Here is a 23,749-nt window from a genome sequence, read left to right as displayed (position 1 = left end):
GCACCCCCGCCGGTCCCGGTCTCCGGTGAGCGCGCTGCCGGGCTCTCCCCGCTGCCTTTGCGGTTTTCCCTCGGCGAGCAGGCTCAGTGCCATGTCGGTCAGCAGCCACGAGAACCGGAAATCTCGCTCGAGCTCCGGCTCCATGAACATCCACCTTTTCCACAAACCGGGCCACGCCGACAGCCTCCTCACCCACCTCAACCTGCTCCGCAAGCGGCGCCTCTTCACCGACGCCGTGCTGCGGGCCGGGAACCAGACCTTCCACTGCCACCGCGCCGTCCTGGCCTCCTGCAGCCGGTACTTCGACGCCATGTTCAGCGGGGGGCTGAAGGAGAGCAGAGACGCCGAAGTCAACTTCCACGACTCCCTCCACCCCGAGGTGCTGGAGCTGCTGCTGGATTATGCCTACTCGGCCCGGGTGCTGATTAACGAGGAGAACGCGGAGTCTTTGCTGGAGGCTGGGGACATGCTGCAGTTTCAGGACATTCGGGACGCGTCGGCTGACTTTCTGGAGAAGAATCTCTACCCTGGGAATTGTTTGAACATGTTGCTGCTGTCCGATGCCCACTGCTGCGAGCGCCTGCTGGAGCTGTCCTGGAGGATGGCGTTGGCCAACTTCACCTCGCTCTGCAAGACCGAAGATTTCCTCCGCCTGCCCAAAGACAAGCTGCTGGAGCTGGTGGAGAGCGAAGAGCTGGAGGTAGAGGATGAGACGTTGGTCTACGAAGCTGTTATAGGTTGGATCCGGTACGATTTGCCCCAACGCCACGAAGTTCTGCCCGAGCTGCTGCGTTCTGTCCGCTTGGCCCTTCTGCCCGAGTCCTACCTGCGGAAGCAAGTGGCCTGCGAGAAGCTGGTGACCAGCCACAAGCTGGGGGAGGAGATCGTGGCCGACGCCGTACGATGCAAAATGAAGATCCTGCAAAACGATGGCCTGGTGACGGGGTGCTGTGCCCGACCCCGCAAGGTCAGCCAGGCCCTGCTGCTGCTCGGTGGCCAGACCTTCATGTGTGACAAGATTTACATGCTGGATCACAAAACCAGCGAGATCATCCCTCGTGCTGACATCCCGAGCCCTCGTAAAGAGTGCAGCGCCTGCGCCATCGGCTGCAAAGTGTACATCACCGGCGGGAAAGGCTCCGAGAACGGCGCTTCCAAAGACGTCTGGGTTTACGACACCCTCCACGACGAGTGGGCGAAAGCTGCTCCCATGCTGGTGGCGCGGTTTGGCCACGGCTCCGCTGAGCTGGACCACTGTCTGTACGTGGTGGGGGGTCACACGGCCGTGAGCGGCGCCTTCCCGGCCTCTCCCTCCGTCTCTCTGAAGCAAGTCGAACACTACGACCCGCAGTTGGACAAATGGTCCTTGGTGGCTCCTCTCCGAGAAGGCGTAAGCAACGCTGCCGTGGTGGGGGCCAAGATGAAGCTCTTTGTTTTCGGGGGCACCAGCGCCAACCAGGAGAAGCTGCCCAAGGTGCAGTGCTTCGACCCCTGCCAGAACCGCTGGACGGTGCCCGCCAGCTGCCCCCAGCCCTGGCGCTACACGGCCGCCGCCGTGGTGGGCAGCCACATCATTGTCATCGGGGGGGACACGGAGTTCTCCGCCAGCTCTGCTTACCGCTTCCACAGTGACACCTTCCAGTGGTCCAAATTTGGGGACGTCACCGCGAAGCGCATCAGCTGCCGTGCTGTTACGTCGGGTAACAGACTCTACGTGGTGGGGGGCTACTGCGGGGCTCAGCGCTGCAAAACGCTGGACTGTTACGACCCATCATCCGACACCTGGAGCAGCGTCACGACGGTGCCTTATTCCCTCATCCCCACTGCCTTCGTCAGCACCTGGAAGTACCTCTCTGCCTGAGTCACGGTGTGGCGAAGAAACTGGGAGGTAAATAGTTGTGGGTCAACCCAGAACTCCTCTACGTAACTTTGCGCTGCACAAGGGTTAAACCCTGAGGGGTGTGTGGATCTGGAGGTGTCCTAGTGAGCACCAGGGCCAGAAATGTGCTTCCAGGCTGGTAGTTTGGGAGCTAAAACCCTGCAGGAGAGAGGGATCAGTCTCCTTAGGTGCTGACATGCTGCGGGGAGAAGATCAGTATAAATAACGAGACACTTAACCTGGCATCCGAGCCCTTCCACTGAGCCTTGGCCTATGCAAAGATTTTGGGGAATGCTCTCTGCCAGGAGGATTGGGTGTCGTTCCTGGTACACAAAGCGCGTGGGGTCGGTCATTATGTTAAGGGAGACTGGCTGCAGGAGCTGGGGGAGACCCCGCCGTGCCATGGGGGCCTGGCTGCTGCTTTTAGCACAGCCGCCTCCTCCTGGTGCCACCGTTAATCTGCTTGTGGCACCCAAATGTCTTGTGGGATGTGAGGGATGTGAGCTGGTGCCAGGACAGGATTACAGCTGGGATTTAGTCCTAGAATGGTTGGTAATTGCATTTGTGAGACAAGCCCTGTCTACATATAAACACGGGGTTTCTCCGCTTCTAATTATTCTCTGGTGTCTCTTTCATGCCATTTCTTTCCTGCTACACAGCAATTAACTTTTTAGAAATTTGCAGCTGGAATGAAACCTTTCTAAAGGCTCTTGGCAGAAAAGATGCCACTGAATCACAGATCCCTGCAGGTTTTTTTTTTTTTCTTTTCCCCTTACAAGAGATAAACCACCCAAATGGACTTGTTTAATGTAATAAAATATCCTGCAACACCCAGAGAAAATTCCTGATGTAGGGGAAAACACGCAGCAGTCGCTCCGTGATTAGAGCGTTGGGGGTTTTGAGGCCTGGGGAGTTTTCTTCTGATCTCACAGTTATCTCCTTCTGCTTTTCAGGCTGCACACCTGATTTTGCCAGTGTCTCACCTCACTGAGGACCCAGCCCAAAGACACGGGCAGAAGGAGAGTCTCCTCCCACCACGGGAGCCTGTGATCTGGGTGCCAGCCCTGGTGCTCGTTAGCATCAGCAGGGCCCACGGCACCACGGCTTTGGCTTCAAACCGCTTCTGTAAATCCCCTTCGTTCCGACCAGGGCGGGGATGGAGGGACCTCCTTGGGCTGGCAGCTTGGGCTGTCACTTGGAGATGGTAAAAGGTTTCCAAGTTTTCTCCTAACTCGTGTGATCTCAGAGCAGGAACCAGAGGAATATTTTTTACTTCTTTCACTGATTATTTTGTTTTAAGTGATACTTACTGCAAAGGAAGCTCCTGAGTTACCAGCAGGACTGTGCTGCTGTCTGCTGTGACTTGGAATGCCAGCAGCACCAGAGGCAGTTGCCTGAAATGCCTTAACACGTGACAGTACTTTGCCCATGGGCTGGTTCTGTACATTATTACCATTTTTTTTTTTTTATATACAGGAGTTGTGTGTGTTTATTACTCAGCCTGGAGCTGCTTCAATAAATCTGAATAAAATCCACTGTGTCCCTTGACTATTCTGTGTGCTTAAGCTGCAAGTTTTCCCAGCCCACACCTGGACTAATATTTAGCAAAATAGCAAAGAGCAATCCCTGTTTATGAGTCCAAACCTTCATCGGCTGGAGAGGGCTCAGATCTTCCCATAGCTTTGTAACATGGGACTTAGGAAAGCTCAGGTCCTGCACTGCCTTCCAGCTTTGAAGGACACACAAATCTATTTTAAAACTCTAAAATGAAGCTATTCTCTGCCCTTACCCTGGTCATTTTTGCAGAGCTGGGTTTCTTCCCTGCGAAAAAGAATGGAGGAAAGTGCTGCCACATCTCTCCCCGAGGGCTGGGTGCTCTGGGCCCTGGTGGGGGCAGCGGTTGGGAAGGAAAAGCTGTTCGGGGTGGGAGGTGCAGGACAGGAATCAGCACGGTCAGAGGAAACAGGCATCGAAGGTGCAACCAACTGTCTCACCACAGAAGCATGGTTTGGGTGTGATCCATTATTCAATTTCAGAGTTAAATAAATCAATGTCACAACCCTTCCTAGCTGCTAGTATAGGCAAGAACTGGCAAGACTGGAAGGAAGCAAGCTGCCCTGCTGCTGGTGGCTGGAGCAGATAAACTGATTTCATTTCCATCCTGTTTTCTGATCTTCTGCCATTTTCAGCCCCCAGGCTGGGCCTTTTTTCATTTACCCTTGTGCCGACTCTCCATCACTGGCTGAGCCCAAGGGGAGGTTTGTGCACCAGGGTGCAGGGACACGAGCCCAAAGCCGACCCGGAGCACCGCAGGCAGCAGCAGCTGGAGCGTGGGGCAGCTCCCCACGCTTGCACACACGGGAGGCAGGTGAGTTTGCAGCCCAGGGAAATGTCACAGCACAGGACACGGACTAGAAGCCAGCAAGAAGCCTCTCCATCCCTGATTGATAGCGAGCAGGGAGCTGCTTCACCTTTATCATAGGTGCAGCTATTCCTGAGGGTCGGACAAAGTCCAGCTTTGCTCAGCAAGTCCGAGGAGCGGAGGTTTCATTCATGGCCGGTCGAGCAGCAGCTGTTTTATTTATGCTGCCAAGCAATCGAGGTTGGCTCCCAGCCACATCCGCCTTTTGCACCAGGGACAAAGTTGCTTCTAGCAACGTGGGTCTGTCTGCCCCCTGCTCCCGGCGCTGGGATGTTATCTGAGCCACCCTCACGGCCCTTTCAGCCCAGGGAGCAAGTGGTCCTGCTGCTGACGCCTTTGTGAGCGTCTGGGAATTGTTTCTTCATGTCAAACTTCACTTAGAGCTCGCGGGGAAAACCGGCACTTCAAGCACACCTGGGCTTGGCTGCTCCGTGGTGGCTCCTCACTGCTGGCAACAAAGAGAGCCAGAGCTGCGCTTCATCGCCTTCATCCTCCTTCACCTGGCAGAAAGCCCCGTGCTGTCCCTCCAGCTCCACCTCCTCCTGGCAGGAACCGGCTCCCTGCACAGCGGGGAGCACCCCTGGGCAAAGTTAGACACCTTTTACTCTTGCTTGACTTCGTCCCAACAGACCTGTTTTCCCAGTTTGACATTTCCACGCATCGATCCACTTCGCTGCTTCAGCGCCCGGGCCAGAAGATTTAGTCCAACTGGGCTGCAGGTGAAGTTGCTTTAGGCGTTAATTTGGTTACCCGGAGAGAAATCCTCCTGAATTAATAGAATTCACTTAGAATCTTGACACGGCTCAAACCTAGGCCTCTCCTCCTAGCCCAGAGCCCCACTTTGTGGCTGCACCCCTCCAGCTGCAGGAGCTGGCCCCCAGCCCACCGCTGGAAGAGGCACCACGTGTGGGCATCGTTAGGCTCAAAGCCAAAACAATCTGTGTGCCATCGCTCTCCCAGGCGACGCTCCTGTCCTCACACAAAGCCCGCAAGCCACCACGGCCAGAGAAATGCCACCTCAGCCTGACCCCCCCCTCCCTCCCGGCCCCAGGACAGCCAGCCTTGGTTTTAACACTTCTCATTTTTGTAGGTGCTCAGCAGCCCCTGTGGATGGCCAGTGATTGTTAATCACAAAAAAACCAGCACAGCATTAACTGAGAAATTTCCTTTTCTGTCTGAGATCGATACGGACCGTTCAAATGTTCTGCAGAGCCCCCAGCACACGTCTAGCAAGGAAACAGAGTCCACGCTGCTGTCACAATGACAGCTCATGGCAGCCCAGGAAAAACAAAGCACTAACGACACATGGTGTGATTTTTGTCCGTGACTTCAGAAGTTCTAGAAAGGAAAAAAAAGGACATTACATATCTAGCTGTCTGAAATCCCCTGGAAGAGCTGCGTATCGTGTCACTGACATCAGGAATAAAGCTCCTCAACGCTGGGTTTCGCAGTAACGCGGAGGCATTACTTTATTCAGCCGGGGCCATGAGGGAATTGTTCCACCTCACCTGTCCACCGTCCGCTGCCTCGGCCAAAGCTCGGATCACTCCGTTAACACACATGTGCATTAAATGTCCCAGAACTAATTATCCTATCTACATTATCTACAAGTCATTACACTCGGGTCTCCAAGGGGCTTCCATGGGGCCTTTGGCGGTCGTTAGTTCTGTCTGTGACAGTTCTTAATTACTCATCTAGTTCTGATAGTTTTCTTAAGCACCAAGATACCGCTGCTTTGCTGAAAGGGCACAAACTGTCCTTGCTGATTAAATTAGTAACTATCTTACAGCAATTAATCAGTCACCTGGGATGGCTTCAGGTCTGCGCCCTGTACAGTGAAAAGGCACCGACTCAGTGCAGTGAGGATTTTCCGTGCCCCCGTGTACTGGAGCTCAGTGAGAAGCGATCCCGGCCCTGTCTGAGCCTCTCCCGTGCGTGTGACACCGTCCCAGAGCCCGGGACCGTGCCTCGCACGCTCCAGCACCGCCAGCTCCCAGAGGGTTTGGCTTTTATCCTCTGCCAGATCCCACGGGCCCAGAAGCAGCAAACAATGTCGGCACCACACAAGGCCAAGCCCAACAGCCCCCGTCTGCGGAGCCTTGGGCCGGCCCCGGCGCTGGGATGAGAAATTAAACCGGATTCGAGTCACAGGGGTGAGGAAAGGGAGAGGCAGAAACCAGCACATTCCCACTGTCGGGGCGCGCTGCGGAGCCAATATCCTTTGTGCATGTTTGTCCTCAAGCATCTGGTTTGCCGATGAATCTCAGATGCACGTATGGGAACCATCAGCCCTGTCTCACCCACATGAAAGAGGAAGGTTTAGCATAAAGCTGGTCATTGCCTATGGCCTCCGAGTGATTCATCCAAATAGAAAGAATGTGGTTTGGGTTTCGGGTTAATTAGCTACAGATTTTCAAGGGAGACAAGGCAGGGCGGAGCTGCTGGAATACTGGTATGAGCAAGTTAGCAGCTCCGAAGGCACCGCCACCCGTCCTGAACTCACACCCTTCTTGTGAAAAGCAGAGAACGTGTCTCACAGAGGAGCCACAGCGCTATCAGTGACACTGTCAGTCAAGGTGTTTGCCATCGCCGAAGGAACCTCTGCCCTGCTGGCGAGAACCAGAGCACAACACAGAAACACCCTCACTCCTCTGAACACCGACGGCAGCAGCAGCAGCACCCAACTTCCAACAGATGCAAATTCCGCCCAAGATTTAAACTTGCCCCCGCTGAGCTCTGGGCTGCTGCAGTGGGGCAGTTCCCTGTGGGAATCTGTGCTGCAGGGATCCCTCTTGGCCACGTTAACCTGGGATCTCCCTGATCCTGGCTCTTCTGTCCCTGTAGAAACAGTTCCTACGGGTCTGACACACGGTTATGGCTGCAGGAAAGTACAGTGCAACTAGAAAATAAAAATTAAACCCACCACTGTGGAAGCAGCTCCTTGTAACTTTGGTCCTAGACTGTCCCTCTCTGTTGTCCCCCATGAAATCACTGTGATTCCATCTCTTGCTGCTGAGAAATATTTAGAAATGGACGTGGAGTTACTCGCCCAGTGACAAAGCCGGTGAGGTTGGAAATGAAACAGAGGCAGTGACCTCCAGTGGCCACTGCAGCTCCACTCCCTGGGAGCTGAGCAGAGCAGAAGCAGATGCAAGAAATCCTCTTAAATGTAGTACAAGCAAAAATTTATACACACACACACTTTAAAACTTCATCTGCTAACACGCCAGTTCGTAACTTCCCATAAAGATCAAGTATTTTAGACGCTGGTGCACGTAGAAGTTTGATTATTTACATGCATTGGAAAAAAAGTAGAAAAACTTGTGTTTTTCCAATTGAGTTCCAGTTTGTGCCGCAACCCAGATGTCCACTGCACTTCAGAGACTGAAAAACACAGCCTGTATTCTACGAACTCGTGGACAGAAGGAACCTGGGTCCTTCACAGCTGCTTTGATCGACACAAAGACGTAGCGCGGCGCACAGCGATTCCCAGACCGCGCCACAGGTGCTGTCACACCCACAACTGGCCGAGGGTTTTCCTCAACGCTGGCTACAGCGCAGGATTCTGATGATAAAAATCATACGTCTTCCTCGGAGAGCACCGATCTGCGTCTCAGTTCTCCCCCTCGTTTTGCATCTCTAGAAATTATTCGAGGCTACGGCTTTTGGGGTAGCTTGTCAGTGTGCCACGGGGATTTCACCAGGAAACAACTTGCTGAGTGTGGAGCTGGGAAGCTCTGCACCAGCCAGAGGCTATGGGATGGTGCTGGGAGCAAGGGCTGCCAAATTGGCACAAGCACTAGGGAGAAAGTTTCTATTTTTGTTATACTTGTTCCAAATGGGAACCGATACTGTCTGGGACAGAGCCAGGCATGTCTCAGACTGGCACCGTGCACAGTACCTACAGGCTAATAGAAGCAAGTTTAAGCTCCCTCTCTCACTAGTGTGCTGAGTTCAGACATTTTGAGACCAGCTGGTTTGTTCCTCAGGTGCTCACCTCACGGGTAAGGTCTGCAGCTACTGGCGTTCTCCACCCAACACCTCCTGTGCTCTGACCCTTCCTCTGGAAAACAGGCAGAGTTTTGTTCCTATGGCACGTTATTTCTGTCCAGGGTAGAAAATGAGAAGCATGTGGGAAGTGGCTTCTGCTTTGATCTTCAGTTCAAATAGAAAATAATAAATAATTATATATATATATAAAGGCAGTCAGTTTTTAAATTTTTTTTTTTTTATTGCTAGAAGTTGGTTTCAGTCCTATTGCAGCTCTGAAATCCTTCAGTGGAGAAACATTGCAATCATTGTAAAAATCATTTGGTGTGCTAAGATCAAGTTTACAATTAATTAAGAGTGCACAATTCAACAGAATATTAACATTTAACCATCAACTTTACAAATAAAATAGACTACAAAGATGCTGCTACTGCAGTATCAACAATAAAGGAATTATTTACAATGTTTACACCCTAACAAAAAACCAAAACCAAATGCTTCCCCAACAAAATGGTCAATTTAACCATGGACCATGATTATTTATTAAATCTTTACAGTGCAAGGTGGGCCTAGAAACCAGACCTAAGACTAAAGAGCATCAAGAAAGTTCACAGCTCTGAGTGAGATGCACGCAGTTACGCCAACAGGATCTACTTTCATGAGAGATTTCCTTCCAGGTACAAACAGAAATGGAATTTGAAATAAACTTTTCTAAAGTGCTCCAATTTCTTTCAGTACAAAAATATAAAAAACTGATTTATAAACATGGCACAAATGGTATGAACCAGAGCTCACACAAACGGTATCTGATGAAGAACATGCAGATGGTAGATGATAAAGAGCCGCCAGTGGTTACGAAGATGTTGGGTCTGGCCTCGAAAGAGAGAGCAGGGGAAAAGGCTTTTCTGTTACCTATTCAGCAAGAGGGTCAGGCAAGGGTAGCACATGCGTAACCTGGTGTTAAGAAGACTTTTTTTTCTTCTTGTAAATGAGAGAACTGCTGGGGAAGACAACAAAATGCTCCAAATTCCCTTGCACAGGGGCACAACACACAGGGACTCCATCGAGCAGCACCGCAGAGCCTCAGCTCCTATTCTGCAGAGTTGAAAGTAGAAGTGAAACAAAATACGTATTTTTTAACCCTTTTCCAGTTTAAGTTTCAACTTCCATTGGAAATGCAAATGACAAACACCAAGTTCCATGTATGCAGGATCATCTGACTATTACTCAGAAAGACGAAGCTGTCCGCAAATTATTTAGAATGACTCCTACTTTTGCAGGAATGCTATTACCTTGATGAGCAAGCTTCTCTAGAAATACCAATTCTTCTGCCTCACACTGGGAAATGATTAGCGATCTCAATTTGTGGGACATGCCACAACTACAATCCACAGATAGCACAGTTCAAAACTCGGAAAGCGTTTACAGTACACACAGGGCAGATGTGCTCAGCGCTAGTGAACGCGGAGGGATCCTCAGTCTGGAACACAAAATTCCAGATGGGAAGGGAAAGAGGAAGCATCCTGTACACCAGAGTTAAACTTGAAAATCAGAACCATAGAAACAGCCTCTACATTGCAACGTCACAATATTAAAGGACAAACATGACAGTCATTTTAAGGCTGTGATACAAAGCAAAGAAGGCAGTTCAAAGCTCGTGCTGTAAATTTCCTCCACACCCCAGCTCAGAAAGAAGCCACAAGGCACCTGGGAGGCACAGAATTTTGAACTGTCTAATCCTCAGATATCACTTAAAAGGAAACATTTATCTGAAGTAATCAAAAAGTCAAACGGAAAGGATATTACTCAGAATCAATTAGCCCAGGACACAGCAGTTATTTTGCAATCTGATTTGCCTAGAAAAGTTATTTTTCTAGGAACGAGATTTGAGTAAAGAGTCCAAAACTAGTTCACTCAACTGGAGTGATCTGATAACAATTTCACACCTTCAGTTTTGCAGAAGTGAAAAGATGACCCCGTTATTCATTTAAAGAAAAATCTTTCACTTGCTTCCCTCAGCCTTCTACAGATAACTGTATCATACTCTGGTATGGTAAACTCTGCACTAGCAAGGACATGCTCAAGCATTTGCTAATTCTGAAACCTTCTCCAGGCTGGGTACGGTACTAACAGGAAGCCACATGAATACCTGGTATGGCACTTAAATTCTGACCCAAGGGAAAGGAGCTGCAGTCTCTATTCAGGGTGAAAACAGTTTTCACAAAGCTAGCTGCAGCTAGACATGTGTACTGAGGACAGATAACGACGTTTAAGGTAATTTCTCAGTTACAGATTGAAGACCCATATTCCACAGAGCTTCTGGGGTGCTGAACCAACAGCCTCGCTTGTAACAGTCCTGGGTCTGACAAGTTTGGATAAGTTCTAACAGCCAGAACTTATCCAAAGCACTGCTGACAACAAGTATGTTTAAGTTAAGACCTTTAAAGAAATGAGACCTCGCTGCAGACTTTATTTTCTAGCTGTCACTGTTCTATATCTGAGTTTCTTCACTGCACAGAAGAGAGTAGTCAAATGAACACCTTTAGTCCACAGAACACTCTGTCCCGTACTTTAGGACAGGCACAAAATTAAACCAAATAAATGTTTCCAAAAATTGTTTTCAAATACCCAGAGACACCCCTCTGGTTGAGGTGGTTTACTCCACTGGTATAACCTCACTTTAGGCTAAAACTCCTAAAAACCTGGTACTTTAAGGCAATGGGGGCACAGAGTTTACACTAGGAGCGGCCCAAAGCACAGCACGAGGGAGAGACCACACTGTGCATTCTTGCTGCTTCCCTGTATGTTTACAGGAGAAATTACAGGGCCATCAGAGACGACTGGAATCAGTCCTAAAGAGCTGCTGGATCTCACACGCTGGCTTGATCAGAAGTTACATTGATTTTAAGAAGAATTCTCCTCCAACCTAGCTTTTAGGAATGCACAAAATTAATATAATGTAGAACTAGGTTTTAACCATCAACATCGTATCACAACAATGCAAAAAAATCACTATGTTCCCCATAGTGTTTCCTGCCAATCTCGCACTGATAATCTGTCAGTTCTGCAGTGCTGATTTAGCAAGCAGCCCTTTGGTATTAGTGAAGTGTGTCCAATTTCACAGCAATCATCTCTTGGGGGTGGGGGAGCATTTCCAGTCTGGTCACAAACCAGACGGTTTGTTGTTTCCTCTCACCGAACTCAGTGCCATTGCTTCAGGTTGATACAGACCCTTAAATCCAAGGCCAATTCAGTATTTTGTAGCGTACTTTTCCCCTCTCACGCTGACCAGTAAATTTGGATTTTTCTGTTTTGTGTCTGAAGACAGTAACCCGAATTATCATCTGTACGCAAACTCTGTATCTTCTGCTGAAAATTTATAATGTTTCTTGCACTGTAACTACTGAAATAATTTTAGAACTTTCAAGCAAAGTGAAGTTACAGTCTTAGAGAACATTACTAACATCACACAGGACCTGACCACTGAGACAGCAGGACTTGAGGAGATTGAGAAATTGCCATTTGATGCCGTTGCCAGGCGGCTGGATGGAGACCTGACCAGGCATTCCATCCACTGGTGCTAAAAATCGCTTTAAGACAGAGTTAAACGTATGAAAAAACTATTATCATTCATGTTCTGAAAGGTATTAACCCAAGTTTTGAAGCTCTGAGATACTGTTTAATTCTGTAATAACACCCTCTAAACAATCTCTCTGCTGCACAATATGTCTGACTGCTCACATTCAACATACACGGGAATACACATCCGTAAGGGGATGTGTGTCATGAAGAACAGAGTGAAGTAATACAATACAACAAAACGACTGTGCAAATTACTACAAAGGGAAATAATGCCTTTTGAGCAGAACACTTAATATGTCACCACCATTTCATGATTAAGAACTGATCCATTTAACAAGAGGTATCAAAGCTGGTTTAGCTGTAAGCAGCTAACCAAACACAGGTTTAGCTAAGAGGTTGTGTGTTTTTTTTTTTTAAATTTTAAAACCAAACAGTTCTTATTCCCTTCATTCCTAACATAGTGCTGCAGAGAATCCTCTGCAGTAACAGCAGCTTTGATATCTTCTGGTACTCCAAGTCCCAACAAGTTAACAGACAAACAAAAAAGATGCAGAAAATTTAGGATTAAACACGACAATAAATTACTGCATTCCAACGCTTCTTATACACATCTTTAGCAAAGAACAAAATCCAAGTCTCTAAGTTCATTCTGAACCAACTCATGAGTTTTGCTCGGAAACCTGTGCTGCTCTCACCAGTGTGGAGAGCAACCCAACGTGTCCAAGGAGACGGGTATCCCGCTGCAAGCTGATGGCCAGTGAAATGTGCATTTAGTCCAGCTCTTCGTTTACCACTGTACATCCTGACATGTCCAACCCTTCTCATGCCCAAGCAGGTGGAGCTCCTGACCCCCTGAAGACTCCCTTAAGCAGCTTACCTTCTCTCTTCCACTGTACGTGGCACCGAGCACGTGGCTCCACTGAATTCACTAAAACAGAGAGGCTGCTCTGGCTCCTCTGAGTGGGTATCACAATGTCTGTCACACCTGGCTGTAAAGGAGACTGGCTTCCTAGTCAACTAGTTATCAACAGACTGTAGCATAATCCATTCCTGACCACGTACCTGTGAAAAAGGATTTAAAAATTCACAGCCACTTCGAGGCACACTACTAAAACTTTTTACATAAAAATCCGTGCGGTTCAACATCAACCATAACAATTTACAAGATGGTGCCCACAAAGAGTGCACATTCTCCAAAAAGAACACATTACAACAAATGGCAACATTTTAATATGCTCTGAATTTATATATCTATGCCATATGTCAATACATTTCCATGTTTGGAGAATTTAAAAGCAAAATATTACTACTATGCCCTCATTCTGAGCTGCTGGCAGAGAAGCCAACAAAGTAGAACAGTAATCCTGGTCTGGTACTTGCTAGTAGGAATGGGGTGGAGATGAAGAGGAGACATCCATGTCATGTTTCTGTCACGTTGAATACTGAAGCCTGAGTTCTTAAAACAGTATGTTAGAAGATTAATCTTTAAATGGAAACAATTAGAAGAAAATGACATCTTCTTTGCTGGTATCATCTTGCACATTTAGCAGACTCGGCTGAGAGGTCACCGGGGTCTGAACGTGACCATTATTGGGCTTGAATAGGTTCACTGAGGCAGAGGAAAGTGCTTCTGGCTGAGCATCTGTAGGGCCATACAATTCTACAGAAAAAAAAAAAGGAAGACAACATATTCATGACACTGCGCAGAGAGCCTGATGCATTTCCACAGACAGGCAAGTTGGTGATGACATACCTGGCTGGAACGCAGCGGCCTGGCTGCTGGGGAGGACTGGACTTGCTGATCGTCTGCCTCTCAGAACACCCTCCTCTCGTGCAACAAGCCTGGGGGGGAGTAGCTGCTTCTGATCAACAGATGCTAAAGAAAGTATTTTACAAATTAGTATCTGAGGCTAGAAGTGCTTCACGGATTTCTGTTTCCCGCTGGGGCCCACAGTGCTGACACCTCTGCCTACCCAAGGAAGCTGCTGTAGCACAAAGAGCTGGTGCTTCTGTCACAAGTTACTTAAATCTTCTCTTCAGCTGTTTAGACTATGAATACTTTCTCTCTCCTCTTCCTTGAGGACTTTAATTCTGTTACTAGCAGCCCCTGACAACCACAGATTTAAAATCTAGTATTATACAGCCCAGCAGAGAAGAAAATAAAAAAATCTGTCCTTAGCGTTCAATTAGCAATGGCTATCTGTGCTACTTCTAACACGCAGAACCGTGATGAACTTTTGTCTCTGCTCTCCATCTGTCTCGCAGCTGCTCAGCAGCAGAGGCCATTGATTCTGGTGTTACGGCCCGTCAGCTGCTTCATTTCAACAATAAAAGCAATTCATGAAACGGTTACTCTGGATCCAAAGAACTACTCTCTGTGCACATTCCTTACCCATCACAAACCCCAAAGTCAATACACAGTATTTTGCCTCTGGTACAGAAAGTCTTGTTCCGTTTTATTCCAAGATCTACATGTGGGCATAACAAGCATGCATCCCACTAATGCTCATGAGAGAATAGAGACCAATATATTTGTGTTTTTTCTGGAAGTTATACGAAAGGTATAAAACACCATTAAGTACATTTCCACAGCAGAGAGCATTATGTAAGAGCTATTAAAAAGAAACTTGGGGAGATGTGGTATTGGAGCTTTATTTTCCCATTTACCAACATTTGGTATTCAGGGTAAGAGGATATTAGGCTTCATTTATGTGCAAAAACATAAGCAAGTCTGCAACTGTACTAAACTTTAGACACAACAGAGATGGACTTTTCTACAGTGAGCAAAAGATTTTCCCCTTCCCCTCCCTAGACAGGTTTGGCCCTGAGTCTGCTATAGTAGCACAGGCCCAAGTGATGGGTAAACTTGCCAAGTCTGAATCCTACACAAAGCTAAAAAAGATAATTTTGTAACTTAAAATTATAGGTCATTCTCCTAAGCTGGCAGTAAGAGTATTTTAAGCGGAAGAGAAAAAGTGGTTTTTCCTGTGCCTGTCATTGGCAAAGATCACTACTTTAGTACTCAGCAGTTAGCAGCAGAAATTACACTATGACAGGGTGATTTTATTTTTGCTTGCTTCTATTTCTGACAAAATTAGGCCTTTTCAACTCTACAACATGCACAGCATCTCAGTTCTGGCCAGGAAATCTGTATTCAATGACTGACTTGTGCTAAGAAAGGTATTGCATTTCGTTTTTTTTTTTTTCCCTTAACACTACACTTAGGTGAGGAGAGTTTACATCCAGGTTTACAACCTCTCACCATCATTCTGTCCTGTTGGGATTACAGAACTCCGTTTTCAACATTATGCCTTTGGGCTGTATTTTCAATTTAATTTACCCGAACAATTTGGAGCATATTCATTTCTGGGTTCCACGTGGGTAGCCAGAGGTTTAAGCTGCAGTGTTCTGCCTCCCTGTGATGCTGGCAGAGATCAGACAGGTATTTAAATACCCTTACCTGAACTGTCTGTCCTGTGAGATGCTTTGTTCTTCCCACCTTTCTCTTTGCTTCCTTTTGTAAAAGTGGCCAGTTTAGTAGGAATCTGCTGCTGGACTGCAGCTGGCTTCTGTATCTGATTAGTTGCGCTCAGGAGATGTATTGGCACTTCATTCTTCAGTGCAAGAGCAGGGCGGTTCTCCAGGGTGGTGCTGTCCCTGCGAACCAAGTCCGGCCGTTCCAGGTAATCCATCCCGGAGACGCTCACTCGCACAGAGGCTTTCAGGATGGGTACAGATGGTTCCACCCCTTCTCCATTGAAGCTGACGGAATGACCTAGCATCTGGTTCTAGGTGAGGGGAAAAAAAAAAGCATTCTAAGTCAAACGGGTAGTTTTTACTCTCTCGGATACAATGGGGAGAGACCACCCTCAGCCCTGAAAACATAAAGCACCTAGTGGAAAATGCAGCAGGTTAGACAAAGCCCAAAGCATGCTGGCAAACAGAAGAGCAAGATTATAAGCCCTTGAACACTGAAAAGAGCCTCAGCAGCTCTAGACTGCTTAATATTGCACCTAGCAAAGGAACGCAGAAGCACACTGCATTAGGTGATGGCAGGACGGACAGAAAGCAGGACTTTAAGACAGTAACAAATGAGCCCATTTACTCAGATCCAAACCTTCACATTTTGAAACACAAGAAATGTTTCTAGAATCAACTGTACAAAACACTATCAAGGCAGCACACCTGCAATCACCTGCCTGCCATAGAGCAGTTCCTGTGCTTAAAAAAAAAAATATATCCACAGAGAGCCACGTTAAAAAATAACTTATTCTCTGTTGCTATCTTTCTAAAAAAAAAATTCTCATTACCAAATAAATGTCTGGGTGGAATTTCACAGAGTGGGGAACTGCTAAGCTCTGGTCTCTGACAGTAGCCATCACCAGCTATTTCAGATGATGGTTCAAGGAGCCCGGTAAAAAGCAAACATGGGTTAGTGCTGCAGAAAGGGGCAATCAAGTTAACAGAAATAAAACTCCAAGAAAATTACTTCCTCACCTGTCCCATTTCTGGGGAGAACGTGCCTGACACTGTGTTCTGCTTCTTCAGCTTCCTGAGCTGATCTAAACGCTCCTTCTCTTTCTCAACTGCTCTCTGAGCTTCCCGCAGCCTCTCTAGGTCATGCTGATAGGCCTCTCGCTGCCTCTCCAGCTCTTCCCTCTCCTGATTCAACTTCTCCCTCAGCTGCCGAGTCTCCTCTTCACGCTCCTGCAGCTGAGCTTCCGTGCTTTCAAATTCCCTCTGCTGCCGACTCCTCTCCCGTTCCAGGTGTTGCTGCTCCAGCTTCAGCTGGCTCTGGAGTTTCTGCACGTTCATCAGTTCCTCCCTCTGTTTCTCGAAGTTGCGCTGTTTCTCCTGCTCTAGCAGCAGGTTGCCTCGGGTGGACTGCAGCCGGTATTGCTTCTCCCGGTCTACCATGGTGGCTCGTTGCATCTCGATGTAGCTGTCCTGCTGAGATATCACTGCCTGGAGGGGAGGGAAGAATTTCAGCATGAAACACATGGGTTCAAAAAACACGCAGAGTTAAACATAAGACAACAGCATCTATCAGATTAAATCGCAGAGAATTCTGCCTTCAAGAGCAGATCTAACTTCAGCTTGTACTGCCCATCACGACTGACATGGTTCTGAAGATGGCTGAGCCAATAAATTCTGCTTCCATATGGCAAAATTAACATTTATTGCACCTAGAATTATTACTCTGAATCCAATCGGTCAAAATATTGCTAATTACAAGGTTACAGTAAAAACAACTAATACACACACACACACACCCCCACCCCCCAACAACAGTTTTAAGAGGAAGACAGAGCAGACAGAGCTCAAAGTAGCAGAAGAACTGCATTTAAGTGAGCAGGAAAAAGGAAACAATTACTTAAGACAAGAGATCTAACACTTCCTTCAAAATACCAGACACAGTGTTTGTTTCCTGGAGTCTCAGGTCTTAAATTCTGCACTTTGCTCTAGCTTTAGGGGATATTTTCAAGGTAGCTCATCTCCACACTTGCATAAATTTTATTACATTTAATGCCTAACAAACCGCTGGGATGGTAAATAGTGGTTTACCTGAAGACTGGAGAGCAACTGCAACAATGTTTGTATCCTTTGGACAAGCTGGAGAGGAGGGGAGGCATAGGGAGGGGAAAAAAGACATTAGACATTTGAACAGAGCTCTGCTTTGATGCTTTAAGTTTGTTTTTTCTTTTTTAAACCGTGAACATAATCAACAGTATCTGTACAAAAGCACACAGAATGGAAGCACAGCTACAAGAGTACTCTAGCACAGCAACAGCCAATAAAGCAATCAGCCAGCACGATGAATTTTGGTATGTTAGTCCTTGCAGTGATGTAAATCAGCACCCAGCAAATCTCAGTGGGATGCCAGGGAGCAATCTTCATCATGTTTTCTCCACACAGTCACTTCTTCCCGTGCTCCAGCACTGAACTGCTAAACAGGTACAGCACTCACGGGAGATCCAGAGGCCGGTTCTGTCAGTGAGCTGAGACCATGCGATCTCTCCAAAGATGCAGGAGAAGCAGTCAGCCGGCTCTGAAATGTGTGTCTACGTACCCAGAACCCATCTGTTTTCTAACAGCACTTTTATCTCTGCATTCGTAATGTGTTCGAGTCATAAGGCACAGGCTGTTAATGTGCTTGTGGTTCCACAATAAAAATACTGAGCTTTTCGGTGGGTTGGTTTGTTTTGGGTTTGCATGTTATTATTATAATACAGCTATTTGCCATTAGATTTCCTACCAGCAGAAATAACATACCTGAGACTCTATGGTGGGCTGAGGACCACTGCTGTCATCCGGCCTTGTCACATCACACTAAAAAAAGACAAAACCAACACCTGCGCTAGAGACACTTGTTGGGCATTGGAAGTGCTGCCAGAACAAGGTGGAAAAGTTCACCTCATCAGGGAACAGCGTTTATGGCGGGAGCAGAGATTGCTCCCATACAATGAAGGACACGTATCAAAAATATTTAAATCAGAGGCCAGGCTGAAACAGATGCATGGTGATAAAGCTAGTGTTAATGGTACAGCAGCAACTAAACAGCTATAAAACCAAATTATCATGCATCTCAAGTGCTAATCTATCAGCCTGCCCCATAAAACATCCTCAACTGAGTCGAGTAATTTGACAGCCCTCTGTTACAGTTTCACCCTACCAGCTATCATGACTTTAACTTTGTGAGATTTGTTCTGCCAACATTAGTATGAAGGGGAGAAAATGCGTTTATATCACGCATAAGGCAAACATACGGTTTGAGATCCTTCTTCTGCGTCAGAAGGGAGGTCGTGGAGTTGCACATCTGAACCTACTGCAGGGCCTCTCCAGTCCCACTGTTTCTGGTCACCACCACTGTTCTTCCTAAAGCTACCAGCTGAAAGAGGAATGAAGTATGAGGAGTGAAGTATGAGGAGCTCACACCGGCACCAGGCCTGTGAAAACTCATTGTATTCACAGAGCAAACAGTAAAAAATTGTGACTTTGAGGTTAGAATCAATACACAACTGTGTGGCTTCTCCACGCTGTTTCCAACTGGAAGAACAGACAACACTGACAAATAGGATTGCTCAGAAAAGTGTAAAAACTCGAGAGTGGGTTAAGATAAACAGGGAGAGTAAGTTCAGATTATGTTATACTATTTTAAGTGAAGCAACCACAATGTGTACATGAAAATGATTGTCTGTGGCTACCAGAATTGCAAGCTCGTAATATGGAATAATTGTTAGTAGAAAAATTCTATTCAAAGCAGCACCACTGTAAGTGTGGAAGGAGGTAGAGGGAGATAGAAACTGAGGTGAACACCACACCGCATGAAGAGCCTATAGTATGACAAACATATATAGACTTTCAGAGACAACAGAAGGTATTCTAGAGATTAACAACCAGTGAAATAAAGACAATTTCTCAATAAATGCATAAAGCAAAAATGGAGATAAATAGTATCTAGTATTTCCACTCAATTAATTAACTGATAAATCATCTGGGCCTAAAGGACAATTTATATTATCTAAGGATTCAGCAACCCTTTAGTGACTGTGCAGATACAAAAGAAAGTGGAAAAAAGTTTTCAAGATTCAATAATAAAAGCAGGGAGCTGAATTAAAATTTTCTACATTTGCAGGTCAAGCTTATTTTTTTTTTTCAACAAAATTAAAATTCTGTGTGGAATTGTGATAATTAGGAAGTATGGGTTAATGTAATGCTCTTAGCGTAACACTGAGAGCCCTACTCTGCTCTCTAGTGTTGGTATTAGAAGCAAAAGATACAACAGGCTAACACACACTAGAAATATGCTCTTGTCCTCCTCCTTTCAGAGCCTGGTGAAGCTTCCTTTTATCAGAGCCTCACTTAATTCATTGTTCTTATCCCATTTTCTGAAACAACAGTAAAGAGCTAAGCAGCTCAGAAGAATGCTGAATCTTCCCTTTCTTACTTTTATTTGAAATTGAGGGACTGCAGTCATATCCTCCAAAGGTCTCTGCTCTCCTAGGGAGTCCCAATCCAGAGCAATCCTCAGGCTGACAGGATCCACTGCCTAAGTGAGTGAAGATAAGGTTCTGGAGGTTTTCAGCTAGAAAAGAGGAGAACATATGTAAACAGCCATGTCTGTGCAGTGAGACAAGTGCATCAAGCTAACAAGTTAAAAAAAAAAAAATTCAACCATCAAATACATTAAAAGATTGGGCAGTTTGAGAGATTTCCTGCAGTACAGGTGAATTTCCCTTCATGATTAGCTCTTTATGACAGGCTCTGCCTATTGCACATAAAGATGACCTCTTCCTTGATTGCAAGTTAGATTATCGAGTCTTGAGTGTTTAGTTTGTTTTTTTTTTTCCAAAATAAAAGTTATGTTTGTGCTTATTTTCTTTTTAAATATACTATCTTTAGACAGGCTATTTTAATATATAACCCTCATACAATATTATATTTCAGGACTGGTGTATTATTAGGGCACTCCAGTTACTCCTCTGAATAGACTCGTCCTAAGACTCCACCAGTTGATCCTTAAAAATAAAAAAAAAATCCAAGGTGTGAGAAGATCCTCTACCTAAAAACACGGTGCACTTTACCTATCTTGCAGATTGGTTCTGAAAATAAGGAAGTCTGAACAATGTTACACAAAAGTATTATGCTGCTACAGGATGGTTTCCAGGACCTGTACTTAGATCCTATGTGCTTATCCCCACCCCTGCACCCAAGGGAACGCATTCCCAAAGTGCATTTACCTTCGGTCACTGCGGACTTCAAGATCACCTCTCCTTGAAGATTTTCTGAGATATCCCCCCGAAGAAGTAGCTTAGATCGAGATCCTTGGGTATGGTCTTCAAACCCATTCATTTCAGACATTTCTAGATAAATCTGTTGCTTCTCAGTTAGGCTTTGCAAAATCAGGTCGTCTTTCATGTTCAAACGCTCTAAAGGAAGAAACAAACTCAGTTCTGCCTTCCTAATCACTGTCAGAGGGTGATGTTCAATTTGGAAGATTATTATTCATTTTATGGTCAGAGCATCAAATGCAGAGATATAATTAACAGTTAAGGGGAAAACTCATGGAGCATACAAAGCTTATTAGACTTATTTAACTTAACTATTTCTACATAATCTTGCACTACCTTGAAAGACGTATGAAGGAGAAACTTGATCATGTGATAAAAGAATAAGACAGTCATAAATCACAAGTGATGCTGAGAAGCAGTTCGGGGAATATATAACTAAGTCATTACCCTGAAAATCTTTCAACTTAGCAGCTCTTGCTTCAGCCAGCCTCTTCTCTGCTTCAGGTTCATTAAATGTTCCTCCTTCTTCATCAGGACAGCTGTGCAAAGCAGGAGACAGATACAGGTTTGATTTGCACATTAGAGAACTTAAAACCATCTCAGGATTCAACCTGAAGCTTTTGCCTAGGATGTGGTTTATCTTGTGTGTCAATCTTCCTCCCTTATCCAAAGCCCTGTGGCATTTGACATCCGTGCATCTTTTTTTTTTTTTTTTTTAATTTTTAAAAATAAAGCAGAATATAGTCTTTGGCTGCCTTTTTTTTTTTTCTGATCTTTATGTGTGGCTTCTTCCCAGTGAACACAGAATCACACACTTTGGTCTTACAAAGAAAGTTTCGGGATAGTCAAATGGATTTTTTACAATAAATTTACACCTATGAGTCTTAGGAAGAGAGACAGATGAGCGAGAAATCAAACCCTCCCACGTTCACTCATCATTTACCTTTCTACAGCTCTGCGGATGTGTGTCATCCAGGAATTCCTCTCCTCTTTTGAACTTGTGTGAATTTCATACATTTCTGGTCCTTTTAAGGAAGCGCTAATTAAGAACATTGCCTTTTCCTCATTAGCCACTTCTCTTACAATCAACTTTTGCAATGAGATAACTGGTGGTTTAGAGTCCTGTAAAACAAAATATAATTTATTGCACTACATTATATACATTCTTTAGGGTTTGTGCTTCCTAGCTTCCTGTCTTCCTACTTACACAAGGCCACCACGAGCCATAACATCGCGACACTATTAATTTTATTGCTATGGCCTCTTCACGTGACACCTTTGACACTGTCATCGTCAACCACAGCTAAAATGGAACGAAGAATGTACATTTCAAAACCAAGAGGTCTCAGTACCTGATTGAGCATTAAAGCATGTATCAATTTTAGGGCCCGAGATTCCCACTAGGTCCCAGAAGTCAAGAACAGGCTCAAAAAGTTTGCTCAAAACCAAAATTTGAAAAACCAAAACCTCAATGACACAAGTGAAAGAAGGGAACAGAATGAAGTGTTAGAAGTTCTAAGTAGAAACAAAAACGTGACAGAGAGGTGTTACAGTGTGCCATCAAGCCCTGTGAATAATAAAAGAAGGTTACAGATAGTATTGTCTAACTAAGGATTAACTGGATTAGCTGTAAATCTTTGCACTGAAAATAAATTTACAGGAGGGATATTAGTTACTAAAAACCTATCTATGCTTCACACAGCATAGGTCCAATATATGCGACCTAGAAAGATCCTCCCCAGAAAAAAAAAAAAAGGCTCTTTTTAACTGCTGAACCTTCACAGCATAATCTAGCTATGATAAGAAAACCGAGCTGTGAAACAAAAATCAGGAACATCAGGTTTTGCCAACTGCTCTGAGCCACTGAACTGCAATTCAAGCCATCGACAGAGGTCACTGGAAAAACAGAATCACCGAGAAGATCCATTTGCTCCTGTTGCTTGATTTATGTATGGAGAGTGGTATCTACATTTCAAATAAACTGTATACCCACAAAGATGCAAAAAATTGGTAAATCTACAACTGTAGAGCATGTTACTGGAGGGAAAAAAACCCAACAGATCAGCTTTTAGGGACTGTCGTAAGCAACTGTATGGTATGTGCTCACAGAAAAGTTACTAGGGGACATACAAACCAGGGTTTATACATTCCACCTGTCAGTGGAACAGCTCTACTGACTAAGAACACACATGCATGCTCTTATTTCTTGGGAACAGTGCTTTAGCCTCGATGTAAGCTACTCACACTTCTCTCAAAGCAACGGCAGTCATATGGAAAACTGCCACAACAGCCGAGACACTGTACACACACAGTTATGGTTTTCCTCTCTGTGAATTTGCTCTTCTGCTCATAGCTCAGATGCGTTTTTGGAAAACGGAGCAGAATTAGCCTATCAGAGTCAACGTCATAAAACAAATTAATGTTCAAAGATTCACCTAATGCTGTTCCAGAGGAAACAACTTCCAACCATCCTGATTTGTGAAAGTATCCCCATTCTGTGCATTAGAGGAAGGGTAATTTGAAAAGCAGTTGCTTTTACAGCCCTGAGGTCACCAAAATAGCTTTTGCCATTAGAATTCAGCTCTAATGTTAATGTCTTGAAAAAAAAAAATACACCCAAGAAAATAATTACATAAAATAGTTTCGCTGTTATGGGTTCTATTACAGCCATAACTGAGCTAAATTAGGACACAATGTACACAATTAACTGCTCTGAGGACACCTGTGGAAATGCCCTAGAAAAGCAAGCAAACCCACTGAGTGTTCTAGAGTGCTGCAGTAATTACATTTGCATTTAGGGCTTATTACATTTACTTCAGGAAAGTTCTCTGCCCCCAGTAAAGACTACTATGAACCTGATTACCACGTCCCCAACTGAAATGGAAGATTCTTTCCCTGTCCATTAACAGACAGCAGCAGGCCTTACCTGTGAGTGCCTTTCCAAGAACAGTTTTAGCATGTTTAACATCTATGACTTGGATAAAACAATAGCCTAAGAAAGTTCAGTGAAAGGGAAAGTCACAGCACAAGAAAAGAAATGGTGAACATCAGAAGAAAGTCAAGGCCTCAGAATACCACAGATGT

General features: G+C 45.6%; 2 protein-coding genes across 2 annotated transcripts in view; one reads left to right on the top strand and one right to left on the bottom strand.

Annotated features, from left to right (window-relative positions):
- On the top strand, positions 1-3,376 carry LOC113489407 (ectoderm-neural cortex protein 1-like). Its single transcript, XM_026865100.1, has 2 exons — positions 1-1,888; positions 2,833-3,376. The coding sequence occupies exon 1, from the start codon at positions 92-94 to the stop codon at positions 1,859-1,861; it is 1,770 nt and encodes a 589-aa protein (XP_026720901.1). The 5' UTR covers positions 1-91; the 3' UTR covers positions 1,862-1,888; positions 2,833-3,376.
- A 5,135-nt stretch (positions 3,377-8,511) lies between these two features.
- Positions 8,512-23,749, bottom strand: part of INSR (insulin receptor) — a 109,882-nt gene continuing 94,644 nt past the window's right edge. The window contains exons 21-31 of the mRNA XM_026865088.1: positions 21,609-21,787; positions 21,113-21,204; positions 20,615-20,803; positions 19,822-19,959; positions 18,641-18,762; positions 18,147-18,203; positions 17,439-17,486; positions 16,371-16,838; positions 15,334-15,661; positions 13,627-13,749; positions 8,512-13,533 (exon numbers count right to left, since the gene is read on the bottom strand). Of these exons, the coding sequence (XP_026720889.1) occupies positions 13,373-13,533; positions 13,627-13,749; positions 15,334-15,661; positions 16,371-16,838; positions 17,439-17,486; positions 18,147-18,203; positions 18,641-18,762; positions 19,822-19,959; positions 20,615-20,803; positions 21,113-21,204; positions 21,609-21,787 (1,905 nt within the window). The 3' untranslated portion in view covers positions 8,512-13,372. The remainder of the gene's footprint in view (positions 13,534-13,626; positions 13,750-15,333; positions 15,662-16,370; positions 16,839-17,438; positions 17,487-18,146; positions 18,204-18,640; positions 18,763-19,821; positions 19,960-20,614; positions 20,804-21,112; positions 21,205-21,608; positions 21,788-23,749) is intronic.

The sequence above is a fragment of the Athene cunicularia genome (assembly GCF_003259725.1).
Source record: "Athene cunicularia isolate RWA chromosome 28 unlocalized genomic scaffold, athCun1 chr28_part1, whole genome shotgun sequence".
NCBI lineage: Eukaryota > Metazoa > Chordata > Aves > Strigiformes > Strigidae > Athene > Athene cunicularia.
The sequence above is the reverse complement of the archived record's forward strand: the minus strand, read 5'-3'. Positions and strand labels throughout refer to the sequence as shown.